At 52.3% G+C, this 24,217-nt stretch overlaps 1 protein-coding gene across 3 annotated transcripts in view; it reads right to left on the bottom strand.

Annotated features, from left to right (window-relative positions):
- Positions 1-24,217, bottom strand: part of PRKN (parkin RBR E3 ubiquitin protein ligase) — a 515,476-nt gene that overhangs the window by 200,434 nt on the left and 290,825 nt on the right. For all 3 annotated transcript variants that reach the window (XM_070417373.1, XM_070417375.1, XM_070417374.1), the window contains one exon: positions 590-705. In XM_070417373.1, coding sequence (XP_070273474.1) covers positions 590-705 — 116 coding nt within the window. The remainder of the gene's footprint in view (positions 1-589; positions 706-24,217) is intronic.

Genomic DNA, 24,217 nt, shown 5'->3' with positions numbered 1-24,217 from the left:
CTATGCATGAGTCCATGCCAACATCCTATGCATGAGTCCATGACAACATCCTATGCATGAGTCCATGACAACATCCTGTGCATGAGTCCATGACAACATCCTATGCATGAGTCCATGACAACATCCTGTGCATGAGTCCATGACAACATCCTATGCATGAGTCCATGACAACATCCTGTGCATGAGTCCATGACAACATCCTATGCATGAGTCCATGACAACATCCTATGCATGAGTCCATGACAACATCCCCACACATGAATCCATGCCAACATCCCTACACATGAATCCATGCCAACATCCTATGCATGAGTCCATGACAACATCCTGTGCATGAGTCCATGACAACATCTCTATGCCTGAGTCCGTTTTGAGATAGCAGTCATCTCACTTATATCCTAGGATCCTACTTGACTACTGAGCAAGCTGCAAATGCAAGGACTTGGCATTTTGAAGTCTTTTTCATTAAAATATACCCAAGTGAGGCGGACAGTGTCAAAGTCAAGCAGACTCTCCTCAGGAGAGACTCCCTGGGAAGGCCGTGCTGTTGGGAAAGCGAGGTGTGTGTGACAGTGTTTCCAGTCCTCACCTGATGTCGGTGCACGTGATGCAGGTGATGCCCCGGCTGTTGGTTGTGATCAGGTTCAAAGCTACTGATGTTTCTTTGTCAGAGGTCGGGTGCGCTGAACATTTAAAGAAAAATTCCTGCAAGAAAGAGAAATACGATCAAAGACATGGCAGGCAGCCGGCGATTCCCCGTCTGAACATTTCCAAGGATACGACCTCAGTAAACACAGTACAATTTCTTAAATGTTAGAAAATCGGGGCAGGAGAAGGGCTCTCTCATTAGGTCTGAGTTAGAAATAAACCAGCATCAGATCTCTCGAGGGGAACGAGTGACCCTGGGCAGCAGTCAGGGACGCCTTTGAAGAGGGTCCAGGAATCTGCTAGCTTTTCCTTCTTGTGCTCTTTGTGCCACGGAGCTGGGGCCTCTGTGCCCCGTGGAGCAACACCCCTCACTGACAAGTGAGTCTCAGACACGAACTCCACGTGGACACAGGAGGAAGCCTGAAATAGCATCTCGTGACAAGGGAAGGGATACCCAGAGCAGTGAATTGATTGGCACAAAGCCACACAATCACAGGTGAAGCCAGGGCGTGATCCAGGCTGCCTACACCATTGGTCAGTGAGCAGCAAGACTGAAGGACAGAGGAAGGACCCTACTCTCAGGAGGCAGGCATGCCTATGGCGGCTCACAGGGGAGCAGAGCGTGCGTCTCCCAGCTCATGCGGAGCCCCACACCTTTCCTGCTCTCCAGCACCCCAGAATCCCGGGGGGACTGGCTCCACCTCCACACGGCAGCTGGGATGTTGGAACCTGCACCTCTCGCCTTGTTAATTCATTTGCCTACTCTTGTTCTGCCCCTGAGCCCAGGTGCTCTCCGGGGGCAGCAGGCAAGCCACACTGGTTGGGGACGTTTCTTCTGTAACGTGGAATGCTACCCTTTCTTAAAAATATGTTGTTATTGATTTTAGAGAGAAAAAGGGAGAGATAGAAACATCAATGATGAGAGAGAAACATTGATGGGCTGCCTCCAGCATGCCTCCTCCTGGGGATAAAGCCCAAAACCCAGGCATGTGCCCTGACCGGGAATCGAACCGGTGACCTCTATGTTCATGAGTCAATGCTCAACCAATTGAGCAGCACCAGCCAGGCAAATGCTACCCTTTCCACTCATCCTTTAAATGCGGCAGATCCTTCAAGGGCATTGAGAGAGAGAGAGTTAGAGCAACTCCTGACCCCCAAAAGGCTCAGCATGGAGGGCGCGACTGACCCTGTGAACAGGGGCTGGCGGCCACTGCTTTTTGTCAACATGAAGAAGATCCTCCCTCACAGCACAGAGTAATTCCTGCAGAACAGCCGAGCTGCGGGAGTCGGGACAGTGCTTCACACACAGATGACAGACAGGCGCACTTATGTTTTCTCTGAGCTTGCAGAACCCATGGTAGACACCCCACCAGCAAATCACCAAGTGCTTGGCCAGCAGATAAAACCCCGCAGACAATTGCCCGCGTCCTTTCTGGGGGCGCGGAAGTGCTCACCGATCATGGTGGGAGAGGTACAGATCTGCGGAAGCTCCATCATTCACATGATGCGATAAAACCAAACTGGAAATTACTAGCCCTGTCTATGAAATACGTCTCCCTCTCTCTCCCTTTCTCTTTCTCTCTCTCTCTCCCTCCATCCCACTCTCTCTAAAAGAAAAAAAAAATCAATGGAACAATATCTTCCAGGGAAGATGAATAACAACAACAATAAAATAAAAATCCAGGAATAATGATACAGGTTTGGGTACAAAACGACTCCGAACTCGTTGGATCGCACAATACTTGCAGACGTTGCTAACTGAACGCCAGTGGGAAAATTGGGTTAGAGTAGACCTTAAACAGATCAAACCTCAGCAGTAAATGAGTCTGTGATGCTCAATGGTAAGTTTGTTTTCTCTTAATAAGGCGTTAATACAGCCTCGCGGCAGCGGGCCGAGCTCCGCGGTGTCGCTCCCAAGATGCAGAGCCGTGGTTTGCAGGCGGTCACTTGCTGCCCATCCACCACGGCCACCGCCAAGGTCACCAGGAGGACCACTGCCTTCTGCTAGGCCCTCTGTTGGTTCACAACAAATAAATGCATTGTGTACATGTAAACACACACACACACAGGCGTGCACGCATGCACCAGCCTGAAGCCATTCTCAGCAGGAGAGAGTGAGTCTTGGACGTTACTGCAGCGAGCACACCGCCTTCAATTGCACCACAGGGTCAGGTCTAACAGCATCGCCGTTCACATCAATTCAGCTGCTGCTACACTGCAAAAGCATTTTTTAAAATTTTACTTTATCACCCAATTTAAAAGCATAAACCTTTTTTGATCCCTAGGCCAATGTAATAGGCAATAAAAATTAAAATGAAATTCTCAAATCCAAAAGATGCTGAAAACACAGTTTTAATTCTTTTCTCTAAATGTGGTGTAACATTTAATTTATGGCAAAAACTGACAGCGACTTATGACATTGTTGCTAGTCTATATTTATCCAACTTGGTGTGACTAGTCAGACTTCTCCCTGCAGTTACTATATACATATTTTAAAAATGACAGGGCATAAACACTCCTGGAGATATTTCAGAGCTCAAATATAAAAACTGCATAACCTTTTTAAGATCTAAAAATATCTAAGTCTAAAAACCTTTCGGCCCCAGGGAAGTACACGCCAATGCTGTTTGGGGCTGTAGCTTCTCCCAACCACAACGTGGCAGCAGCTGCATGTGTGACGTCACTGGCTGAGGCCGTGGCGGGCGTGTCCTGGCTCTATGGCAGCAGCTGCGTGTGTGACGTCACTGGCTGAGGCTGTGACAGACGTGTCCTGGCTCTGGGTCTGTAGCCCAGCAAGACTGTGGCAGACAGCAGCCGGGGTCCACACTGCTCGTCACTCCCTCAGAGTGGAGGCTGCCTGCCTCAGGATGCGTGGGCCCGAGAGGACACATGGGCGTCCGCGGCGTGTGCCGGTTGCACACGTGGGCAGAGCTCTCCAGTGTCCGTTCTCACACAAAGGAAATAGGAGGTTAAAGTGTTCACGTTGTGCCCTCCCACCAAGGACCAGAGCTGACCTCTGGGACAGCACACAGATAGTGGTCTGTCCGCTGGTGATAACCTACAAGAAACGGCTGGGCTCTCTGGTTGCGGGCCTTGCTCGGGGACAGATGGACAGATGGACGGATGCTCTGGGCCCGGCCGCCTGCATCCCGGGCTGGGCTTCTCTCCTGGCTTCAGCTCTGCAACTTCCTCCATGTCACTGCTGCCGCTGTTCTTGGTGCTGAATCTACCAGGACGGAGTGCCCCACCCAGAGTGACACTTGTCCCTACTGTCCGTGCTCCCACAGCTGGAGGCTGAGGAACGCGGGGACTGCAGAGTGCACACCTGGGCTGGGAAGGGCAGGAGAAGCGCCCGCCCATCGCAGTAACGCACACGCTGATAACATGGCTGCATTTGGCTACAAGCAAAGAGAAATACTGCGCAATCACAAAATCCGAGCTTTAAAACATTTCAAATGACTTTAGACTTGGAATCTAAACTTTTCCCCTCAAAAGTCCTTGTATCATTAGCAAGTAGAATTTAAAGCTTCTTTTTAGTTGTTCTGTTACTGCGGGCAGCACGGGCCACCATACACCCTCCTCTCGGATGACACTGGGCAAAGGAGCGCTGTCCACACTTTAATAGTGTCCACAACTCTCTACGTTTATCTTGCTGCCTCATTAGAAAAGGAAGAAGATAACGTGTAATTTGTAAACTTACCCATAAACTTGACAAAACTAAGATGAATAAAACTAGTGAATAAATGTTAGAGTCTGTTTCTTTGAGACAGTTTTAGAGCAGTTTGGGTTCACACAGCACGCACTCTTTTTAAATCAAGTTTTCAAACCAAGACGACGGACGCAGAAAGGCGAACAGGCGCAGCGAGCGCAGTGATGGGCTCCGGGCCTGGGGGCCGCATTTAGGAGGTGGTTTTAAAGGAGAGAAAGTCATGGGGGACGAAGACCCCATGGTGGCAGAAGCAGCAGTGGCTGGGCCAGATCCGAAAGGATGCCACCGCTCCCACGGTGACGGCTCACCTGGACGGGAAGGGCAGCCGCGGATGACTTTAAGCAGGTGCCCAGGGCAAGCTCACAGGCTGTGCCCGCAGCCGGGCAAGCTCACAGGCCGTGCCCACAGCTGGGCGAGGTTACAGGTCGTGCCCACAGCCGGGCGAGGTAACAGGCCGTGCCCACAGCCGGGTGAGCTCACAGGCCGTGCCCACAGCTGGGCGAGGTAACAGGCCGTGCCCACAGCCGGGTGAGCTCACAGGCCGTGCCCACAGCCGGGCAAGCTCACAGGCCATGCCCACAGCTGGGCGAGGTTACAGGTCGTGCCCACAGCCGGGCGAGGTAACAGGCCGTGCCCACAGCCGGGTGAGCTCACAGGCCGTGCCCACAGCCGGGCGACCTTACAGGCCGTGCCCAGAGCCAGGCGAGGTTACTGGTCGTGCCACCAGTGCCTAGTGAGAGAGAGAAGCACACAGAAAGGGAACACCCCTGCCATCCCTGTTCCTCTGGAACTAGAGGCCTCCTGGCACTGTGCCCTGCATGGGCACTGCCATAAAAGACTCCCCAAGTCTATGTGAGCACCCCCAGTCTGGTTACGTGACTGTCAGTAGGTGACTCTGCTTCAGACCACATTTATTTCCTTTTTTGCTGTTTTGCCTACTGTGGTTGATGGATCAAAAATAATATTACAACTACTAATGGTGCCCTAAACTTACTAAATTTTATTTTTGTCTTTAATTTCTTTTTCTCTCTGACTTAAAGCTCCTCCTACTATTCAAATGTGGAGGTACTTGGTGTGAGTAACATTCAGTTAATTCTGTAAAGGACGCAATCTTAGAGAGGAAGGCTGTCACTCTGCTGTGACCTTAGGATCGAGGCCCTGATGCTATCCCTACCCCATGCTCTGTGCGCACGCACCTAACACAGCCCCGGCGCTAGGCGAGGTGTGGAGGGAACCGCAGGAGCGAGAAGCAACCTCCCAGCATGCCTTTGGCCCAGGATCTCATGAGGAGATGCCTGTGGTTAGGCTATGACGTTTGCGGGGGGGTGGAGGGGGGGTTCGGGGGGGGGGGGCGGGACGCTGTTCGTGATGAGCATGGAGAAGGCACCTAAGTCCTCTCGCTTTAACAGAAAGTCACGCTGAGAACCATCCGCACAGAGTGTGCCCTCAACACTGGACGCATCCGCAGGCAGCTCACGGCTACACTGACCCAGAGCCGTGGAAGCCGGGTTCACATCTGCTCATGCGACACAGGTGGCTTCCATGTAAGTCCATGAACTCGGCAAATGCGTGCAATGAGGTGCCCGATGAACTGAGCCCCGGGGACCAGCATGAAGTTCCACCTCGCAGGCACAGCCGTTCTCGCCATGGTGCATGGATTAGCTGAAGTTGTTCTTGTTATGTCTGTGTCATTCATTATAGTGACTTTTGCAAAAGTGTATTTCTACCCTCAGTGGAAGCCCAGAAAACATGAACTTATTGTTTGGGGGTGAATCCCACGACCTTCCTCTTAGAGGAGGTGAAATCCAGGCATCTGGGCCTGTCACCCACGGCCCTCTGCTGGGGCGTGATCTGAGCCAGCCACCTCGCCCAGCGCCCAGCTACAGTGGCGGCTCCGTGTGACCTGAGCCTTCCCCATGGGAACTGATCGCAGGGACAGTCTCTCTTTCCCCCACCGCCTGACTCAGGGTCACCGCTCCCCGGGACACCGAGGCATCGCGGTATAGGACAGATGGCCGTTGCATCCTTTACACTTTTCACATCAGTAGGATTGGCGGGTCCATCACACACCCTGGTCCCACCGGGCGCCTGGGCTCTGCTGTGGGGAAGCTGCCCCCTCGCCCGCTCCTCTAAACCAAGTCTCTGCTCGGAAACCCTCGCCCCTCAGGCCTGTGCCCCTGCCCGGGACGTCCTTCCAGGGCAGATGCGCAAGGACCCTCCATGGGACGTGCCGTCAGTGTTGTTGGCTGCACACAGGCTCCCCACCAGCAACACCTGGTGCTGAGTGAACGCGTCATTATTTGGCTTGTTATACGGCAGCCACCTGTGCAAGGATGGCCGCGTGCCGGCTCCGGGGCGGCCAGGCCCGGGTCCTGAGACATGGTGCCAGGCAGGGATGACCTTCATCCCCCTCCAAAAGCAGGACAGAGACCAAGATGGTCTCTACCCGGCAGCCACGTGGAGCTACAGCAAACACATGAGTATCTGCATTAAAGTGGAAAGACTGGCGTTTATATGGTAATTATAAGCCCTTTACATGTATCATTTCATCTATCTTTTCTTTATGAGGACTTCTGGGGATGAATGTGTTTTACCATTTAAGATTTCGTGAGAAAGTAATACCAATCACACTTTTAGGTAATCGATGGATATGAAAATCATAAGTTGACTACTTTTAGCCCATTATCAGTCTCAAATCCTGCACACATGCTAAATGTACTGCCGTGCGTCTTTACTTGTGCTGTAATGTCTTCTAGAAAATTCTTTATGTGTGATCCTAGGTGACATGAAGTCATATCTTTCTAAATATTTTACAAGCCCTTTTATAAAATCGGGAACACATCAGCTACACAGGTGAAATGCCACACACGTTTGAATATAAAGAAGTGCTTATATGCTTTGTCAAATTCCTGTTTGGCAGTTAAGGATAAGCCACGCCTGAGTGGACCCCGGCGAGTGGTGTGCCTTGCCAGGGCCCGGCGCAGTGTGCCTGGCTACGGCGTCCTGGCCTGGTACCGAGTTCCTCAGCCACAGTCTGCCCATCATGCTGAGACCGCAGCGCTGAGCAAACATTGTTGGCACATTAAGTGAGAGAACATTTAAATGAGTTTCCTGCACTCCACTGAAGTCTCCAGAGAATGAGGCGGTGCATGGGACATCCCCGTGAGGGCACCTGTGGCGTGAATGTGTTAAGGGTCCATTTCCAGAAGGTCTCCTCCCTGCCCCTCCCCGCCCCTTCCCTGTCTTCTTCCCCCCTCTTCCCTCCCCGCAAAATGCCTCCATATAAGCGGGCTCTTCAGGGAAATCACCCTGTGGATGTAAGTGATTTATGGTGTCAGTTTATGTTTCCACAGAAGAGGGATGTGAATTGAGTATGTGAGTTTGGTAATTTTCCTCACAATCCCATAATCATGCTTGGGTCCTTGGAGAATGAAAAACATTCTATTTTATTTTGTGCTCTTGACACCAAAAGTGTTTGATGGAAAGATTTGAAGATTCTCACTAGACGTGGGGAGGGGAAGAGAGAGTCCCGGTCCTCAACACAGAGTTAGACACAGGGGCCCCCAACACAGAGTTAGACACACAGGGCCCCCAACACAGAGTCAGACACAGGGGCCCCCAACACAGAGTTAGACACAGGGGCCCCCAATACAGAGTTAGACACAGGGACCTCCAACACAGAGTCAGACACAGGGGCCCCCAACACAGAGTTAGATACAGGGGCCCCCAACACCGAGTTAGACACACAGGGGCCCCCAACACCGAGTTAGACACACAGGGACCCCCAACACAGAGTCAGACACAGGGGCCCCCAATACAGAGTTAGACACAGGGCCCCCAACACAGAGTTAGACACAGGGGCCCCCAACACAGAGTTAGACACAGGGGCCCCCAACACAGAGTTAGACACAGGGCCCCCAACACAGAGTTAGATACAGGGGCCCCCAACACAGAGTTAGACACAGGGCCCCCAACACAGAGTTAGACACAGGGGCCCCCAACACAGAGTTAGACACAGGGGCCCCCAACACAGAGTTAGACACAGGGCCCCCAACACAGAGTTAGACACAGGGGCCCCCAACACAGAGTTAGACACAGGGGCCCCCAACACAGAGTTAGATACAGGGGCCCCCAACACAGAGTTAGACACAGGGCCCCCAACACAGAGTCAGACACAGGGGCCCCCAACACAGAGTTAGACACAGGGGCCCCCAACACAGAGTTAGACACAGGGACCCCCAATACAGAGTTTTCTGCTAACCCCTCCCTCCAGTAGGCTTCAGGGGACTCTGACATGACACTAGCCCAGACCCTCCATTTCACAGGGCAAATAATAATGATAATAATAATAGTAAAGAACTGGGTTACCGACAAGTTCTCAAATACTGAAAATTACATGTCACACGAACACGAAGAGCCATGTGGTGCTTACATCAATAGTAACACAGGGGATGCTTGAACATTCAATCATGGCTATTACCGTTCCCAGCGCACTGCACGCTTCCATCTGACCTGATTGTCCTTCCACCTCTAGGATGTCTTTCAGTCATCACTGCAGTGACACATTCTTTTGGGCTTTGCTTGTCTGAAAGTCTGTCTCACCGTCACTGCTGAAAGTCGCTTTTGCTGGGTATAGAAATCCAGGGAAGACAGTTGTGGTGCCCATTTCAAGATCTTTGTGTGCCACGTCTAACATCTGGGTCAGTTCTGGTTCCATCTTGGTTGATAATGTCTCTCCTCTCTGCTGGTCACTTATTCTTTGCATGACTTGCGATCTTTGAGTGAATGCTAGACGCCATGACCTTGTCATGTTGGGTGCAGAAACGTTCTGCAGTCCACGGAATAGTCTTGGGCTTCTTGTTGGTACACAGCTACTGGGTAATAGTTGGATCCCTTCGGGTCTTGCTTTTTGATTTGCTAACTGCATCCAGGGACGCATTTAGTTTGGAGGAAATTATTTCTTCCTCCCGAGGAAGCTCTCCGGGGGCGGCAGCCGGTGCCCGTTGACAGGAAGTTTCCCAGGCTGGCGGCTGGGCAGCAGTATTCCCAGCCTGCGTGGAGCTGGCGCTGCTTCTCGACGCCTCTCCCACAGTTTTACTGCGTCTCTGGCTTCTTCACGCAGCTTTTTCTCTCCAGACTTTGTCCTGGCCTGAGGCTCTCCGATCGGCCTTGCCACTGCGGGGACCTGCGGGGACCTGCGGGGCTCGGCCTGGCATATCCCGCCCTGCGACAGAGCCGAGCTCGCCCGGGTGATCTGGGCAACCAGAGGCTCAGCTCATCTCTCTCTCTCTCTCTGGACTCGCTGCCCTTTGTCGCGGGAGTTCTAGAATCCACGGTTTCGTACGTCCTGTTCAGCTTCTGCTTGTTTGTTTCTGGTCAGGAAGGTGTACACCTAGTGCCCGATTGATCCTCACGGTGACGGAAGTGGAAGGCAGGCACGGTATTATGACAGGAATCGTTAAAGCTGTAGCGTGGCCCGAATATGCTAATCAAACAGAAGCAAATTTTTATAGTTTCACTCGGTTCAGGCTTCCCTTGGTTCACAGAGACGATGAGAGTCCGTCTCCTCAGCTTCATGCTTTTCTTCCCGTCTTCTCCACCCACACGAGCCTTGGGAGCAGCGCTGGGCCAGCCCAGAGGGAGGCGGACAGAGGAGATGACAGGCCTCCTCCCCCGAAGCAGCCCATGTCCAGGCATGAAAAGTTTGGGGCCTCAACACCCAACACAGAGAAAGGAGGAACTAAGAGTTTCAACAGCAATAAACACATTTCTTAAACTCGGCGGAGACAATGCACACAGGGAAAGCCTCGCGAGTTTTCTGGAAATGTCTGCTGCAAAACAGTGACTCCGAGAGGAACCACCGGCCTCACAGACCTGGGAGCACTTGGGTCCACGGGGCAGGTTGGTGACGGGGCGCGGATGGACGCCTTTCCCGGGACGAGCAATGACCACAAGCAGAACCGCCCACACGTTTTAGGCAAGAAATGGACGCGATTAGAAACACCAGACCTCGCCTCTCGGAGGATAATTCTATGGCAGGACATGCTTCCTGAGTGAGGGAGGGAGGTGTTTCCAGAACACCTTCCAAAACACAAACAGATCTTGAAAAAACAAGCGCAACCGGCACGTTTCTTAGGCTCCATTTCTACGTCAATAGGTCCACTGAAGCCCAGGGCAGAACCACCGGTTAGGTCTCACAGCAGAGCTGAGGCAGAAAACCCAGCAAACATCAGCGACCCAGCTGCTCATCACAGGTTCTGGCAGACGGTGTTATTACCAGATGGTGTGACTTGGGGGAGAGGGGCGGAGGGGAGGCAAGAAAATGGCTCAGCATCCCCCACAGGTGGCTGCCCTGTGATCTATAAGAGCCTCATCCACAGGCACCGCATTTGACACCTTTTCAAAACCAGAGACAACGCGCACGCAGACGTCTGGGCGCTGCTTCCAGGTCATCCTGACGCAGCTCAACGGGAGGCGCTCGCAAAGGCCCCGTTAGCCATCACAGCTGTGGACACAGGTCTGAGGGGCCTGGGAGAGCGGCAATGAGCTGCCTCACACTTCAGCAAGATGCTAAGTAAAAAGTGAGTCCAGCGGAAGAATCACGCCAAGAACTGGGGTCTAAGACCACAAGGCTGCGCTTCTTTTGGCAACAAAGGACATCCGGAAGGTCGTCCGGAAGGACATCCGGAAGGTCATCTGGAAGGATATCTGGAAGGTCGTTCCGAAGGACATTTGGAAGGTCGTCCGGCTGTCCGGTCTAATTAACATATTGTGCTTTTATTATTACAGATTACAGATAGGAAAACTGAGCTCCGAGGAGACAGTGATTCAGCACCGAGGCTTGGAGTGTGCTCTCCGCCTCGCTGTTCCTCATCCTTTGGGTCCCAGGTGGCTCTGCTCCGCCCCCAGGAAGTAAATGAAAGTGCCCTGGCCGTCACCTGACATCAGAGTCCCAGGACATGGAGCGCCGTGGCGGGCGAGGTGCTCAGAGAGCAGGTGGGTGGGTACCCGAGCATCTGGCCCATGCGTGCCTCTGCCTCCTCTGCCTCCTAGGGCACAGGGACAGGATGGAGGGCAACGCAGACCCCAGGCGCTGTCCACACAGCACCCGTGGGTGCCAGGCACAGGCACTCCTGATCACTGATGCTCATGGCCGCTGTGAGATTAAATGGCTGAGCAGGGGCGGGACCTCCCAGCGGAGCCTTCCCGAGCTTTCCGCCTGGCGGCCAAGGGACGCTGGGCTGCAGAGGCCTCTGATGTGTGTGTCCCAGGCACTCCCAGGCGTCACACACTGCAGCGCCTTTAACCTCGGGTCCACATGTGCAGGTAACTTCACTTATTAAAACACACAAAGAGGCTTTGCTGGGCGTTAGCACAGTATCCGCTGCCCCTGTGGGTGCCTTTGCACCTCACCTGCGCTGGGGAGGATGGAGAGGCGGCTGCAGGGGCATCTCCCTGTCGAGAGGGGGTGCCTGCAGCGTCTCGGGTGTGCAGAGCCCGTAAGCGTGGTCATCACAACAAACCTAGACACTAAATACCACCTGGAATCCCTACCTCACAGACGAGGAAATGAAACACAGCCATAAAGTACCCTGCCACGGTCACGGCTGCTGGAGGCGGGATTGAAACCTGTGCGCACACCTGACCTCAGGCCCCTGGTCCTACACGCTGCTGCCTCACCAACTGGATCCGAACGAGGTAGAGAAAAATAAAAGCCAGCGCTGTTCTTATAAAGTATGGATTTCTTCTTGCTGGTATGCATTTCTGGAAAGTTCCATTTAATAAGGAAATTACATGTTAATACTTGAAAGATGGGCAGAAGGATACGTAACACTAAAGAACACTGTAGTACTGACCCTATTGTCACTCAACTCCTCTGAAAGTAACGCTATAAATCAAGTGTAAATAATAATATTTTTTAAAGCCTGTTACAAGACAGCTGATACCCCACTTCACTCAAATCCAAGGCTATGTCACATCTGTAATTCAGAGAATTCGTTTCCAGTTAAGCTTGCCCAGGGCCCCACTCGGGCAGGTGAGGAGACTGGCGCCCAGCGCGGGAGGTTAGCTCTGGGGAATTACAGCGTAGCGGCTCGGGACTAAGGAACAGTAGCCAGCCGCCTGCACTGTGTGCAATACCAGGTTAAAGAATTAACTGGGGAGCCGGTTCTTCCAGACACAGCTCAGACACTGAGGTCCGAGATGCACCTTGCCATGATGTAATGGATGTTTAATACACGTTCCGTCTTGACATTCTCTGGGATGATGTACTTAAGGCATATATTAAACATAAATTCATGACCTTTATTCCCAAACTTTATACAAATTCTAGGTCATGTGAAAAAATGAATGTGTGAATATCCAAGAAAAACATGGCAATGTGGAGAACTCCTGTTGTCAGATACTAAACATGCTGTCATGGGTTTAGGCATTTAGAGTAATCAAAACGGCGTGAATTGGAGGCGGAAGAGCAGGTGAATGGAGCAGGACAGACTTAAGATCCCAAAGTCAATACACTATAAAGCAGGGACTTATTTCAAATAAGTGGGGAAATGGGTTCTTTCCATACATGATACAGAAAAAGCAATTTGTAGATTTTGTGGATAAGTAGAATTAGATTCAGATGAAATCCTTCACACTATAGGGAAATCTGTGTGGATCGAATAGTTTTAAAAGTGAAACCACGAAAAGCACTAGGAAAGATCAGCGGTCAGGTCTCTAATGATCTGGAATGTCAAGAAGACTCGCTAATAAGAATGAGTGCAAAGGCGTCGTCCCGTAAAAACACACACTTCACACCAGCAAATGCAGCGCGAACAGCTCTGAAACACAACAGGAGGCTTTCAAACTGAACTGCTGTAACACCGTCTGCAGCCTCTATGGCCCGCAAAGCAAAGTGTTGCTCTAAGAAATGTTTGTAAGTGTAATTATAAGAAAATGGCCGCAATAATGAGCAATAAATAATAAAGACATACTCCCGCTCCCTTGGGGTGGGAGAGGCAGTTTAACACGAGCTGTGATGTTCCACCTGAGCAACTGGCACAGGTGAAAAAGCGTGAAAGCAAGGTGGTCCATTTCCAGGACGGGAGCAGCCGTCCCCACACAGCTCTGGGGAGAGTGGCGATCACGCAGGCATTCGGGGGGCCTGTGGGGCTCAGGGTGGGTGTCAAACACGCTGCCACAGAAGCTCTTCTCCTAAAATTGAATCGAGAACTGGCCACGCAAGTCTACAGAACGTACGTAAGGAAGAACACAGGGCCGAGAGGGCGGAGGAGCGTCAGCACTCATCGCCTGAGAGCTGAAGCAGATCCAACGGGGCCCACCGCTGAGAACCATCTAGACCTGCACGTACTGATACGGAAAATGGGTGCAATGCGTGAGTTAAAGATACCAGTCACCAAATAATACGTGAGCTATGACCGAATTAAAATGTGTGTGACTGCGTGTGTGTGTGTGTGTGTGTGTGTGTACCCATGTGAGCATACACCCCTACACCTTGAAAACAGTCTAAAGAAGACCATTAATGATGTTAACAGTGATTTCCCCCCGGTGCTTTGGTTAAACACGCCATACCCTTTGCCTTATGTGAAAGTATGTTGGCTAATTTTCTAGTCAACACTGTGTTCTTATGATCAGGAAAGGCAACATGTATTTAAAAAACACCTCGGTGGACATGCGGTGTTGATGCAGGGGGTCCTGCGGGGGTGAGGCCGAACGGAGTCCTAACAAAGCATGCCCGACTCCGGGGACCGGTTCAGTGACGCAGATCCAACTTTATTGTGTGAGTGCAGCAGTATATACAACATTCCAGACCAATCAGAAGTTTACAACATCCATAGGGCAACCAATAGTAGGAAAGATCAGGGTACTATGTAGGGGCTCTAGGAGGTCAGCTCAGGCGGGCGATGCCACTTCCTGGTGTGCCGAGGAAGCTTGTGCAGGCGGAGTGTGCTCACGCCATTGCATCTGCCGCAGCACTGAGATAAATCTCCTGAGCTCTTCCCACACGATGTCATGACTGTAGATCGGACTTCTCGTGTGGCAGGCAGCAGTGTGTGCTGTCCGGTAATGAGCATGCCGGCACGTGGTTCTCAGAGACAGAAACACCACCAGCACCGTTTCCGAGTCATTACAACTTACTTTCCCCTTCTGCTCAGCGGGCGGGGAGTTTCATGGCTGCCACGCTGTGTATTATGTAACTCGAAAATCAGGGCCTGTTTATCTAAGGAACCACAGGTGTTACAGCTCGTTGCAGAGTCACTGTCAGAGCAACCTGATCCGTTTGAATGCTTCGTGTGGTTTGTAGAAACCGCAATCAACTGCCTGGGCGTGATGCTAAACTGGCAGGAAGAGTTAGAGAAGAGCCAGTGCAGAGCCGAGATCAGATCCAGCAAAAGCCAAGGCAGTGTAATGCCAACGCTGGTGCCCACGACCACGGCTGATGACTGCGTACAGGGGGCTCTGAGGTGGGACTTCACTCCCTGCATCAGGTGCAACCCCCACCCTCTGCAGGTAAAAGGCAGAGGGATGTCCGTTTCACAAATGAGGGAGCTGACAGGCGCCAAGGTGTGGTCCAAGGCCACGGCCTGCAGGTCAGAACCAGAATTCAGACCGAGAGTCCCTGGCTCCAGACCAAGGTCGGCCCGTGTAAAGGCGGGGCCCTGTTGTAAGCCGTCAGATCAGACCACAGGTAAGTACACTGTGGACGGGGACTTGGGAAATAGGTCACAAATCTAAGAGCCCGGTGTAGCCTCCTGGGACAGGACAGGATGGAACCGGCCAGACCTACGACTGCATTTAACTCCCGGCAGGCGCGGCGCCTTTGGCGCTATTCAATGGGGCGTTGACGGGAGGCACTTGCTACTGTTTATCTAACACTGTCCCAGCTACAGATGCTTCAAGTCCACAAATAATCCCGCCCAGCATGAATGAACTCTCAAGGCTGCATAACTCTACTCGGACGCCTCATCATCAAATCAGTGTCTGACCTTCGATCCGAACCCCCCTCATACATAGCACGATGACACAGAGACGCACACGCACCATGGACCAGGATGGGCACAGTCTGTGACATCACGGGCTCATGCACAGCACTGTCGAGAGGGTGCCCATGATCCAGCCACCACATGTTAACCGCTTATTTTTTTTTAATTTATATGTTACTCATATATCTGCATTGTGGGCGGGTCTGTGCAGACTGCTTATCTCTGCTCCCATGACAACCGTGGGATGCTCTGAGCTGAGAGCAGGGAGGGCTGAGGCCCCCTGTCACACCCAGGCAGCTGAGGGTGGAAGGCGGACCTGCTGGGGGTGGATCACCTGGCTCCCCGGTCACCTCCCTCTGTATCTATGTGGCCTCGCCACGCAGCCCTCGGCACGGGGGCCTCTGGGAACCCGGGCACGTTCTGTGTCGGCAGAGGCCTCTATGTGTGTGTCCCAAAAGAAAGCCAGACAGACACTGCTCTGTCTTTTGTGGTCTCGGGGGTAACACAGCGTCACCTCTTCTGTTTTCTGATCTCCAGCCAAGGCCCGAGGGGAGGAAGGTTAGAGCCCAGCTCAGATGAGAGGAGGGTCAGAGACTGTGCAGGCACATCCTCTAAGAGCCACACACAGATGCACAGCTTGCTAGTTATGGTCAGTGTCAAGACAGGGGATTGTCAAAGGAGAGAGAGAGAGAGAGAGAGAGAGAGAGAGAGAGAGGGGGAGAGAGAGAAAGAAAGAGGGGTGAGCAAGCGGAAGAATAGAACATATCCAAGAAGGCAGAAAAGAATACTGCGCAATTGGGGGTGCCCCAGGTCATGAGATAATGAGCTAATATCATGTTTATTTTGTTGTTGGGAGCCCATGAGCTGCTAAGATTCAGTTCCTAAACCTTAATTAATTCCTCTCCCCCTTCTGGCCCCTTCTCTGCCGCTCCTTTTCAATAGAGGTTGGCTTTCACCATCATGAAGGGTTTGGTGTATTTGTTGCTGTTGTTTGTTTTTAGTGCAGTTTTGTGTGGTTTTGGTGTGGTTTTTGAGGGCCACCTGTGAAATCTGAGTCCTTAGGAGGCACCCAGTGGGCGGTTGTAAAGGAAATGTGGAAAATGCAGACTGCACCCTCGTTCTCAGTATCTGTTGTTTCCTGGTTCCTTTAACAACAACAACAACAACAAGTGAACATGCTCGGCACAGTGCCCGACAGCCAGGTGCCTAACGCTCGCTCGTGCGTCATCATGACTCGGAGTTCAGCACTGACCCCCGGGTCCAGCCCATCTTTCTAGTACTTGCCCCTCGGGGTCTGACGGTCAGAGGTCCTCTAGTCCCCTAACTGCTGACGGAGCCTCCGCTACAGCGGCCCCTTCTCGGCCACAGTCGGTGGCTCCGCTAACTCCGCAGTGTGGACAGGGGCCATCCCTACAGCCCCTCGAAAGTGTCCCGCATTCCCACTGGGTGGCTTGGCCAGAGCCCTGCTCCTTAACCTCTGACCTGCAGGGACCCCAGGAGCGCTCTGCCCTTTTACTCGCGTGACCACAGGAGAGGAGGAGCCATGGCATGGCTGACGCGCAGGCTGAAGGGGACCTCAGCCGAGTGGAAGCGGCGCTGCACTAACGAGCGCGCTCGCGTGGAGGGTGACTGGGACCCGTGCTCCGAGGGTCTTTCCATGTGGCCTTCGCGCTAAGGGATAGGAGTTGACTGCTCCACGGAAGGGGCTCACTGACCGGTGCGGCTCCTGCGAGCACAGTGGCACGTTCCTGGGTGGTAGAAGCGCCCGGGGAAGGGGGTCTTTGCCGGATGGAAACAGCCCATTGTATAGGGCGGGTGAGACGCGAGGACATGAGGTGACTCCAAGGAAAAAGGAAAATACATTGTCCCTGATCTGCGCTCTCAGTGGCCCAGCCAACCATGGCCCGGAAACAGTAAATGGGAAATCCCACAAATGAGCCATTCTCCAGTTTACATCGCTGCCCTTCCGAGTAGCGTGGAGTCTCTGCATCTCTGCTCTGACCCCCCCTACCCCCCCGGGAGGTGAATCACCCCTTTGTCCCGGCCTCCACACTGTACTCGCTCCCTGCCCATCACCATCTGGTTGGGTGACCAGGTCGCAGTGTGTAAGTGGCCCTCAGTTCGCTTCACGCTGCCCCCACACCACGGGGCAGGGGGCTGGCACCCACTCTCAGCACAGAGCTGCTGTGGGATCAGTCGATGGGGAGACAAAAAATTAAGAGGTGACTTCTCGGCCTCTGGGAATAACAAACAGGTTTAAATTGCTGCTTCTAAGCGGCGTGTGGTCATCTGCAGGATTCTCTCCTGGCGGATACAAAATCAGGTCGATTACAGCGCAGAGAGTCACAGGTCGCAGTGAACAATGCACGCGGAGCAGGAGTTCCTGGCGATGGCGGATCAGAGAACTCGTTTCAACATTTAAAAATATACCATGGAAACGGCACATTGGCTTGCAAAGTGGCGTCACCCACTAACCCAGGCCCTGTTTGTGGGCACAGTGTGTGCTGTCCCCGGTCCACCCGGGTGCTCGCTGCACCTGCACTGAGTTCTGGCACCAGGTCCCCTCCCGGGTCCCCTCCCGAGAGAGGCGTTTCAGACAAGAGTGTGGGAGTCACTCGCAACACCGAGGAGGGTGGCTGCGGCTCACTTCCCCGAGGTGTGGAAGAGCCCAGCGACTAGTAGAAGGGGTGATGTCACAGAAAGATCTCATCTGCATTGAGTCTCGGCTTCAGAGCGTCACAAATACCCCGGTTCTTCAACTCTGCCTCGATTTCTTCAGCGCTCTTAACAACTGACACTTTTTTCCTAATAGAATAATTTACTTTTATATGTGGGCATGTTTAAATGTTTTGCTTAAATATGCAAAATTTTAGCTGATTCTGTAATTCGGGACTTAATTTTATTTATTTATTTTTTTGTGACTTAATTTTTTTTTAAATGACACTTTTTGTCACCAAGTGCTCAAAACTTAGTTTAGCAATGAACCGTCCTTGAGCCTGAACACCTGATTGGTTTTTGAAAAATGACATAAGAAGTTTCTAGTTTGTCACCCAAATTGCATGTCAGACAACAGAGCATTTTGTCTCGCGTCAGCACCGTTCCATCATAATCCGAGTGGGACCTCAGAGCTGCACTGTGAGATTTTACTTGGAGGTTACAAAGCAGGGCTGGGGGGCCAGGGCGGGCAGGGGACCAGTTCCCTTCGGCCGAACCCCAGGGCAGAGCAGGGGGGAGCAGAGGTGTCGCCCCTCTCTCACTTCTGCTTCCACCCTTCACCCAAGCTGTCAGCTGCCCCCGGGCCCCCGGGCCCCTAGAAGCCAGGAGGCTGGGACTGCTCCATGCGAACCGGGAGGCGCCAGTGCCCATGTTGGCTCCTGGGCGGTGCGTGTGGGCGTGGCCGCATGGAGCAGAGCCCACGGCCGCTCTCCGTCCTGCCAGTGAAGCTGTCGTTTGTGCTGTCGTGTGGACGCCTGGTCACCTGAGGTCGTCTCTTCCACGCAGGACACAGCAGCCTGTGCCTGCGGTTGGATGCGGGGTCAAGCGAGAACAGGGTGTGCACCCCAGGAAGCCACCCTGAGGGTCCGGAGTCTCACTGGGTGAGATTCTCATAAAGTCTAAAAGGACAATAAAAACCACCAGGAGAAACGCAGGCCCGGGGGAAAGCAACGCCATGAAACGGAAACACTGACAAGGAGCTTTTGGACATAAAATAAGCAAATGGTTTCCCGTGGGTGCCTCTGACTTGCGACGCGTGTCATTTTAGTCAGCATCTCCCGAGAGGATGAATCTGAGATACAGACCCGAGTATAACTCCCTTCGACCGATGTTCCCGGGGCAGGACCCAGCCCGCTGCGGCCCAGGAGGGAGATAAGCCGCATGGGGAGTGAGGTGGGAGCTCTGCATTTATTGTATTGAGTTTACTAATTATGCTATTTACTAGAGGCCTGGTGCACAAAATTTGTACACAGGCGGGGAGTCCCTCAACCCGGCCTGCACCCTCTCCAATCCAGGACCCCTTCGGGGATGTCCAACTGCCAGTCAGATATCCCTCTCGCAATCTGGGACCACTGGCTCCTAACTGTTTGCCTGCCTGCCTGCCTGATCGCCCCTAATCATGCTGCCTGGCGGCCTGATGTCTCTAACTGCTCTCCTGCCAGCCTGATTGCCCCTAACTGCCTCTGCCTGCTGGCCTGAACTCCCCTTAACCACTCCCCTGCCAGCCTGATCACCCCCTAACCACTCCCTGCCAGCCTGATCGCCCCTAACTGCCTTCCCCTGCCATCCTGATTGCCCCTAACTACCTCTGCCTCGGCCCCCGCCATCGTGGCTTTGTCTGGAAGGACATCCGGAAGACGTCCGGTCTAATTAGCATATTACCCTTTTATTAGTATAGATTATAGTTCAGGGGATAGTTTTTAGAATCTAATTTTATTTGAAATAAATCAGTGAGCTATTTTAAGAGGCCCTTCTCAACTGTTTCCGACAAGAAAAAGTTCTATGTAAAGACTCCGACTCCTGTCAAAATCAAGTAATCTAAAAAAGAAAATGTCATTTTACATGACACTTCTGGTAAATATTACTTCTCAGAATATAAACTGTGATTTATGCTATTGATTGTGAAATAGTAACACCGACACCCCTCAGCAAGGGTGACCATGGCCATGGATTACTGTGAAGCAGCCTATGGATGGTCCTCTCGCATCATGGATGTTTCCATCTCTCCCTCTCCCTTCCTCTCTGAAATCAATAAAAATATTTTTTAAAGATATGATGTGGAATTTAGGAATAAGGCCCAGAGAGGAGGACTTCTGGGTTTGCCCTAGCCTCTGTGTGCAAATAAAAAAATAACACTCCCAACCCCTAGCATATGTACAGACACAAAGATCTTCATTGTCTAAGGTATCGTAGGCAAAATATAAAATGAAGATTTACACAGAAAATGTAGTTTTACATCATTTCCAAAGTTGAATTAATCCCCCTAATGGAGAATATCCTATTGATTTCCCCCTTTTAACCTCAAGCCCATACTCTTTGAATTGACCAAGAAGTTCTTTTCATGAAGTGAGGCGCCTTTCAGCACCAATGCCGTGCTGTCCTACGATGACACCAATTAGTGGGAACCTGGACGCGGTTCCGTTTCTCTGCGTGAAGGTCAGGCTTATATTTGTACTCTCAAAACCAAGGTTAAATGGCACTGCTGTTTCAAATGAGCTGGTGAGAGTATCTAAGTACATAAATATTAATTAAGACTACACTGGAAACCCTGCTCTTTTGAATTTTAAGTATATGGATATTTATACAAGTCATAGAAATTACACTTTTTTATGAGAATATAACATATCATGTCAAAAATACTGTCTGAAATTCAAAATACCTGGCAAACTTAAGTAAGATAAAAGACTTAAAAGTGCCTATCTTCCCACCTCCTTCAGGAAGGAGCACCCCCCGTACACGGCAGAGGACACAGGAGCCTGGCGTGCAGGTAGCTGCCCTCCACACGCTCCAGAAGAGGCTCCGAGAGCAGCAACTGCAGAATTCACGTCCATCCACATCGGCCCCCTGCACCGCCCCGCCCCAGGAGTGTGGGCATACTGCCTGTATCCCACCAGCGTTTAGTCAGGCTCATTAGACATGGGGAACAGAGTTGGATGTGACCATTTCTTTTTCTATCTTATGTTTAAATAATGTTATCCTCTTTTTAATTAAATAGCATTTGTGATATTAAATACTCCCTTTAGAAACTAATTCAGGTGCCTCCCAAAGGAACTGATGTGTGGTACCTTTTCATCATTGCTTAATCCCATAGTTCCACGTGGCTATTTATTGACTAAGTCAGTGGTTCTCAACCTGTGGGTTGAGACCCCTTTGGGGGTCGAACGACCCTGTCACAGGGGTCACCTAAGACCATCGGAAAACACATATATAATTACATATTGTTTTTGTGATGAATCACTATGCTTTAATTATGTTCAATTTGTAACAATGAAATTGAGGGTCACCACAACATGAAAACTGTATTAAAGGGTCTCGGCATTAGGAAGGTTGAGAACCACTGGACTAAGTGATTGAAATTCCACGTTTAAGAGACTTCTCATGGCTATGTGTTGGTTAGTGATGTTTAAATGCCTTCGTGCCCTGGAACACGATCAGGGGTTGCAAATGCGCTGGAAACGTGGGGTGTCCTCGTTGGCGGGGTTGGGGGAGCAGCGCTCAGGGGGGCGACCGGTCCGCTGGCTGTTAGTCGGCCCCGTCCTTTCTGAGTTGAGCTGCTGGAGCTCACACCCTCAGCGAGTTAGTCATGTTTCTCTCTCCCATGGCGCTGAGACTCGTCCACGTGATCCGTGAATTCTGACAGTTGGCCCTAATATATTTTTAAGTTCACATTACTAACATGATGCCATTTTCTGAACTACTATATCTTTCTGGGTTATCACATCTTTAATTGGAAGCTAGAGAGCCTCTCTTTAAGTAATGCCTCACCTCCCCTCCCCCCCCCAACTTGGGAAGATGGGTTTGTGCCCACAGTTCTAAGGAGGGACATTTCACCTGCACCCGGAGTAAACCAGGCAGCAGCACCCAGCCCTCCACAGCTGATCCAGGAGGGTGCTGCTCTGTGTGGGGATCTGGGTTCCTTCCCCCTGCTGAGCCCTGACCTCACCATGACCTCTGCTGTCTGAGGCTTGCCCCCCACCCCACCCCCATCAGTGGCTGAAGTTTATAGATATCCTCTCTGAAGTCCAGCTTCTCTGAATTCCTGGTGCATAAACTTCTTTCACTGTTGTCAGCACAGCCATCCTTCACAAACACGTGCTTGTGTTTAATCCAGGTTTGTAGATGGGGTGTGGGAAGGGTTTGGGGGCAGGACCAGAGCTGCACTGTCACCTGATTTATACGGAATCCTCTGCCCTGATATCCCAGGTGAGTGGGAGATGCAACAAGTGACAGCCACGATGTCCCCGCCCTCCCGTCCCCCCCCTTCCCCCCCCCCCCCCCCCCCCGCCCAACACACTCACACAGTTCCCCCTTTGGCCAGTTTGAGCTAAATCTTATAGATGCAGGACTGTCTACTCTTCTGTGACCCAATCCTGCCAACTAAGCTCAAGGTACGAGACTGGCTGTGATGGGAGGAGATTTCCAAAGACCCTCCCACTGCTGTAGAGATGCTATGGAGACCACATTGTTATGGACACCAGAGGATATGGCCTGCCGTCATTATTATTAGAGGTAGTTGTATCTGCATATCATCTAATCTAATAAAAGAGAAACATGCAAATTGACCATACCTTTGCTACACCCAAGCCACTCCCACCAGCCAATCAGAACGAATATATGCAAATTAACCGAACCAAGATGGCGGCCAGCAGCCACGGAGCTGGAGTAAACAGGAGGCTTGGTTGCCCCGGCGATGGAGGAAGCCAAGCTTCCTGCTTGCCCTGGCTGGCTGTGGCCTCCGCTAAAGGCAACAAAGTTTCAATTATAGAAGATAAATAAATCCCAGATACCTGCTTCCAGCCAGCCTCGCTGGGAGCTTGGGTGGCTGGGGGCTGTGGCCAGCCTGCGAACAGCCATCAGCCCCTCACCCAGGCTGGCCAGGAACCCCAGTGGGGACCCCCACCCTGAAGGGGCTGTGGCCAGCCTGCAAACAGCCATCAGCCCCTCACCCAGGCTGGCCACACCCTCAAGGGGTGAGGGTCCCTGCTGGGGGGCTTGACCAGCCTGCAAACAGCCCTCATACCCTCAAACAGGCTGGCCAGGCAACCCAGCAGGACCCCCCTCCCTGAAGGGGCTGTGGCCAGTCTGAAAACGGCCCTCAGCCCCTCACCCAGGCTGGCCAGGCACCCCAGCGGGACCCCCACCCTGATCCAGGAAGCCCTTCAGGGCAAACCAGCCAGCCCCCACCCATGCACCAGGCATATAATAAAAGGGTAATATGCAAATTGACCCTAACAGCAGAAGGACTGGGAATGACTGGTCACTATGACACACACTGACCACCAGGGGGCAGACGCTCAATGCAGGAGCTGCCCCCTGATGGTCAGTGCACTCCCACAGGGGGAGCTCTGCTCAGCCACAAGCCAGGCTGCCAGCTGCCAGCACAGCAGTGATGGCAGGAGCCTCTCCCGCCTCCTCAGCAGCACTAAGGATGTCCGACTGCAGCTTAGGCCTGGTGCCCACTGGCAAGTGGACATCCCCCGAGGGCTCCCAGGCTGCCAGAGGAATGTCTGACTGCCAGCTTAGGCCCGATCCCCCGGAGAATGGGCCTAAGCCAGCAGGTGGATATCCCCCGAGGGTTCCCAGACTGCGAGAGGGCACAGGCCGGGCTGAGAGATGCCCCCGAGTGCACAAATTTTTGTGCACCAGACCTCTAGTCCTATATAATAAAACCCTAATATGCAAATTGACCAAAAGGCAGAACAATTGGTTGCTATAATGCACACTGACCAACAGGAGGCAGATGGTCAATAAAGGAGCTGCCCCCTGGTGGTCAGTGCACTCCCACAGGGAGCACCGCTCAGCCAGAAGCCGGCTCACGGCTAGTGAGCACAGCGATGGTGGTGGGAGCCTCTCCCACCTCCGGGGCAGCACTAAGGACCCCTCAGGGGCAGCACTAAGGACCCCTCAGGGGATGTCCACCTGCAGGCTTAGGCCCGGTCCCGGACTGCGAGAGGGCACAGGCCAGGCTGAGAGACACGCCCCCCTCTCCCCCCCAGTGCACGAATGTCATGCACCAGGCCTCTAGTGTGCACTATATGATACACATACTGCATCTGTGTGCACGCGCTTGCAGGTAACTGTACTTAAGAGTTCTCCCTGCAAAACATGCCCTTCAATTTCATCCCGCAGCAAACCCAAGACTGAATGAAGCGTGACTGCT

This window comes from Myotis yumanensis, unplaced genomic scaffold, assembly GCF_028538775.1.
Source record: "Myotis yumanensis isolate MYYU_CA2020_CCGP unplaced genomic scaffold, mMyoYum1.0.hap1 SCAF_6, whole genome shotgun sequence".
NCBI lineage: Eukaryota > Metazoa > Chordata > Mammalia > Chiroptera > Vespertilionidae > Myotis > Myotis yumanensis.
The sequence above is the reverse complement of the archived record's forward strand: the minus strand, read 5'-3'. Positions and strand labels throughout refer to the sequence as shown.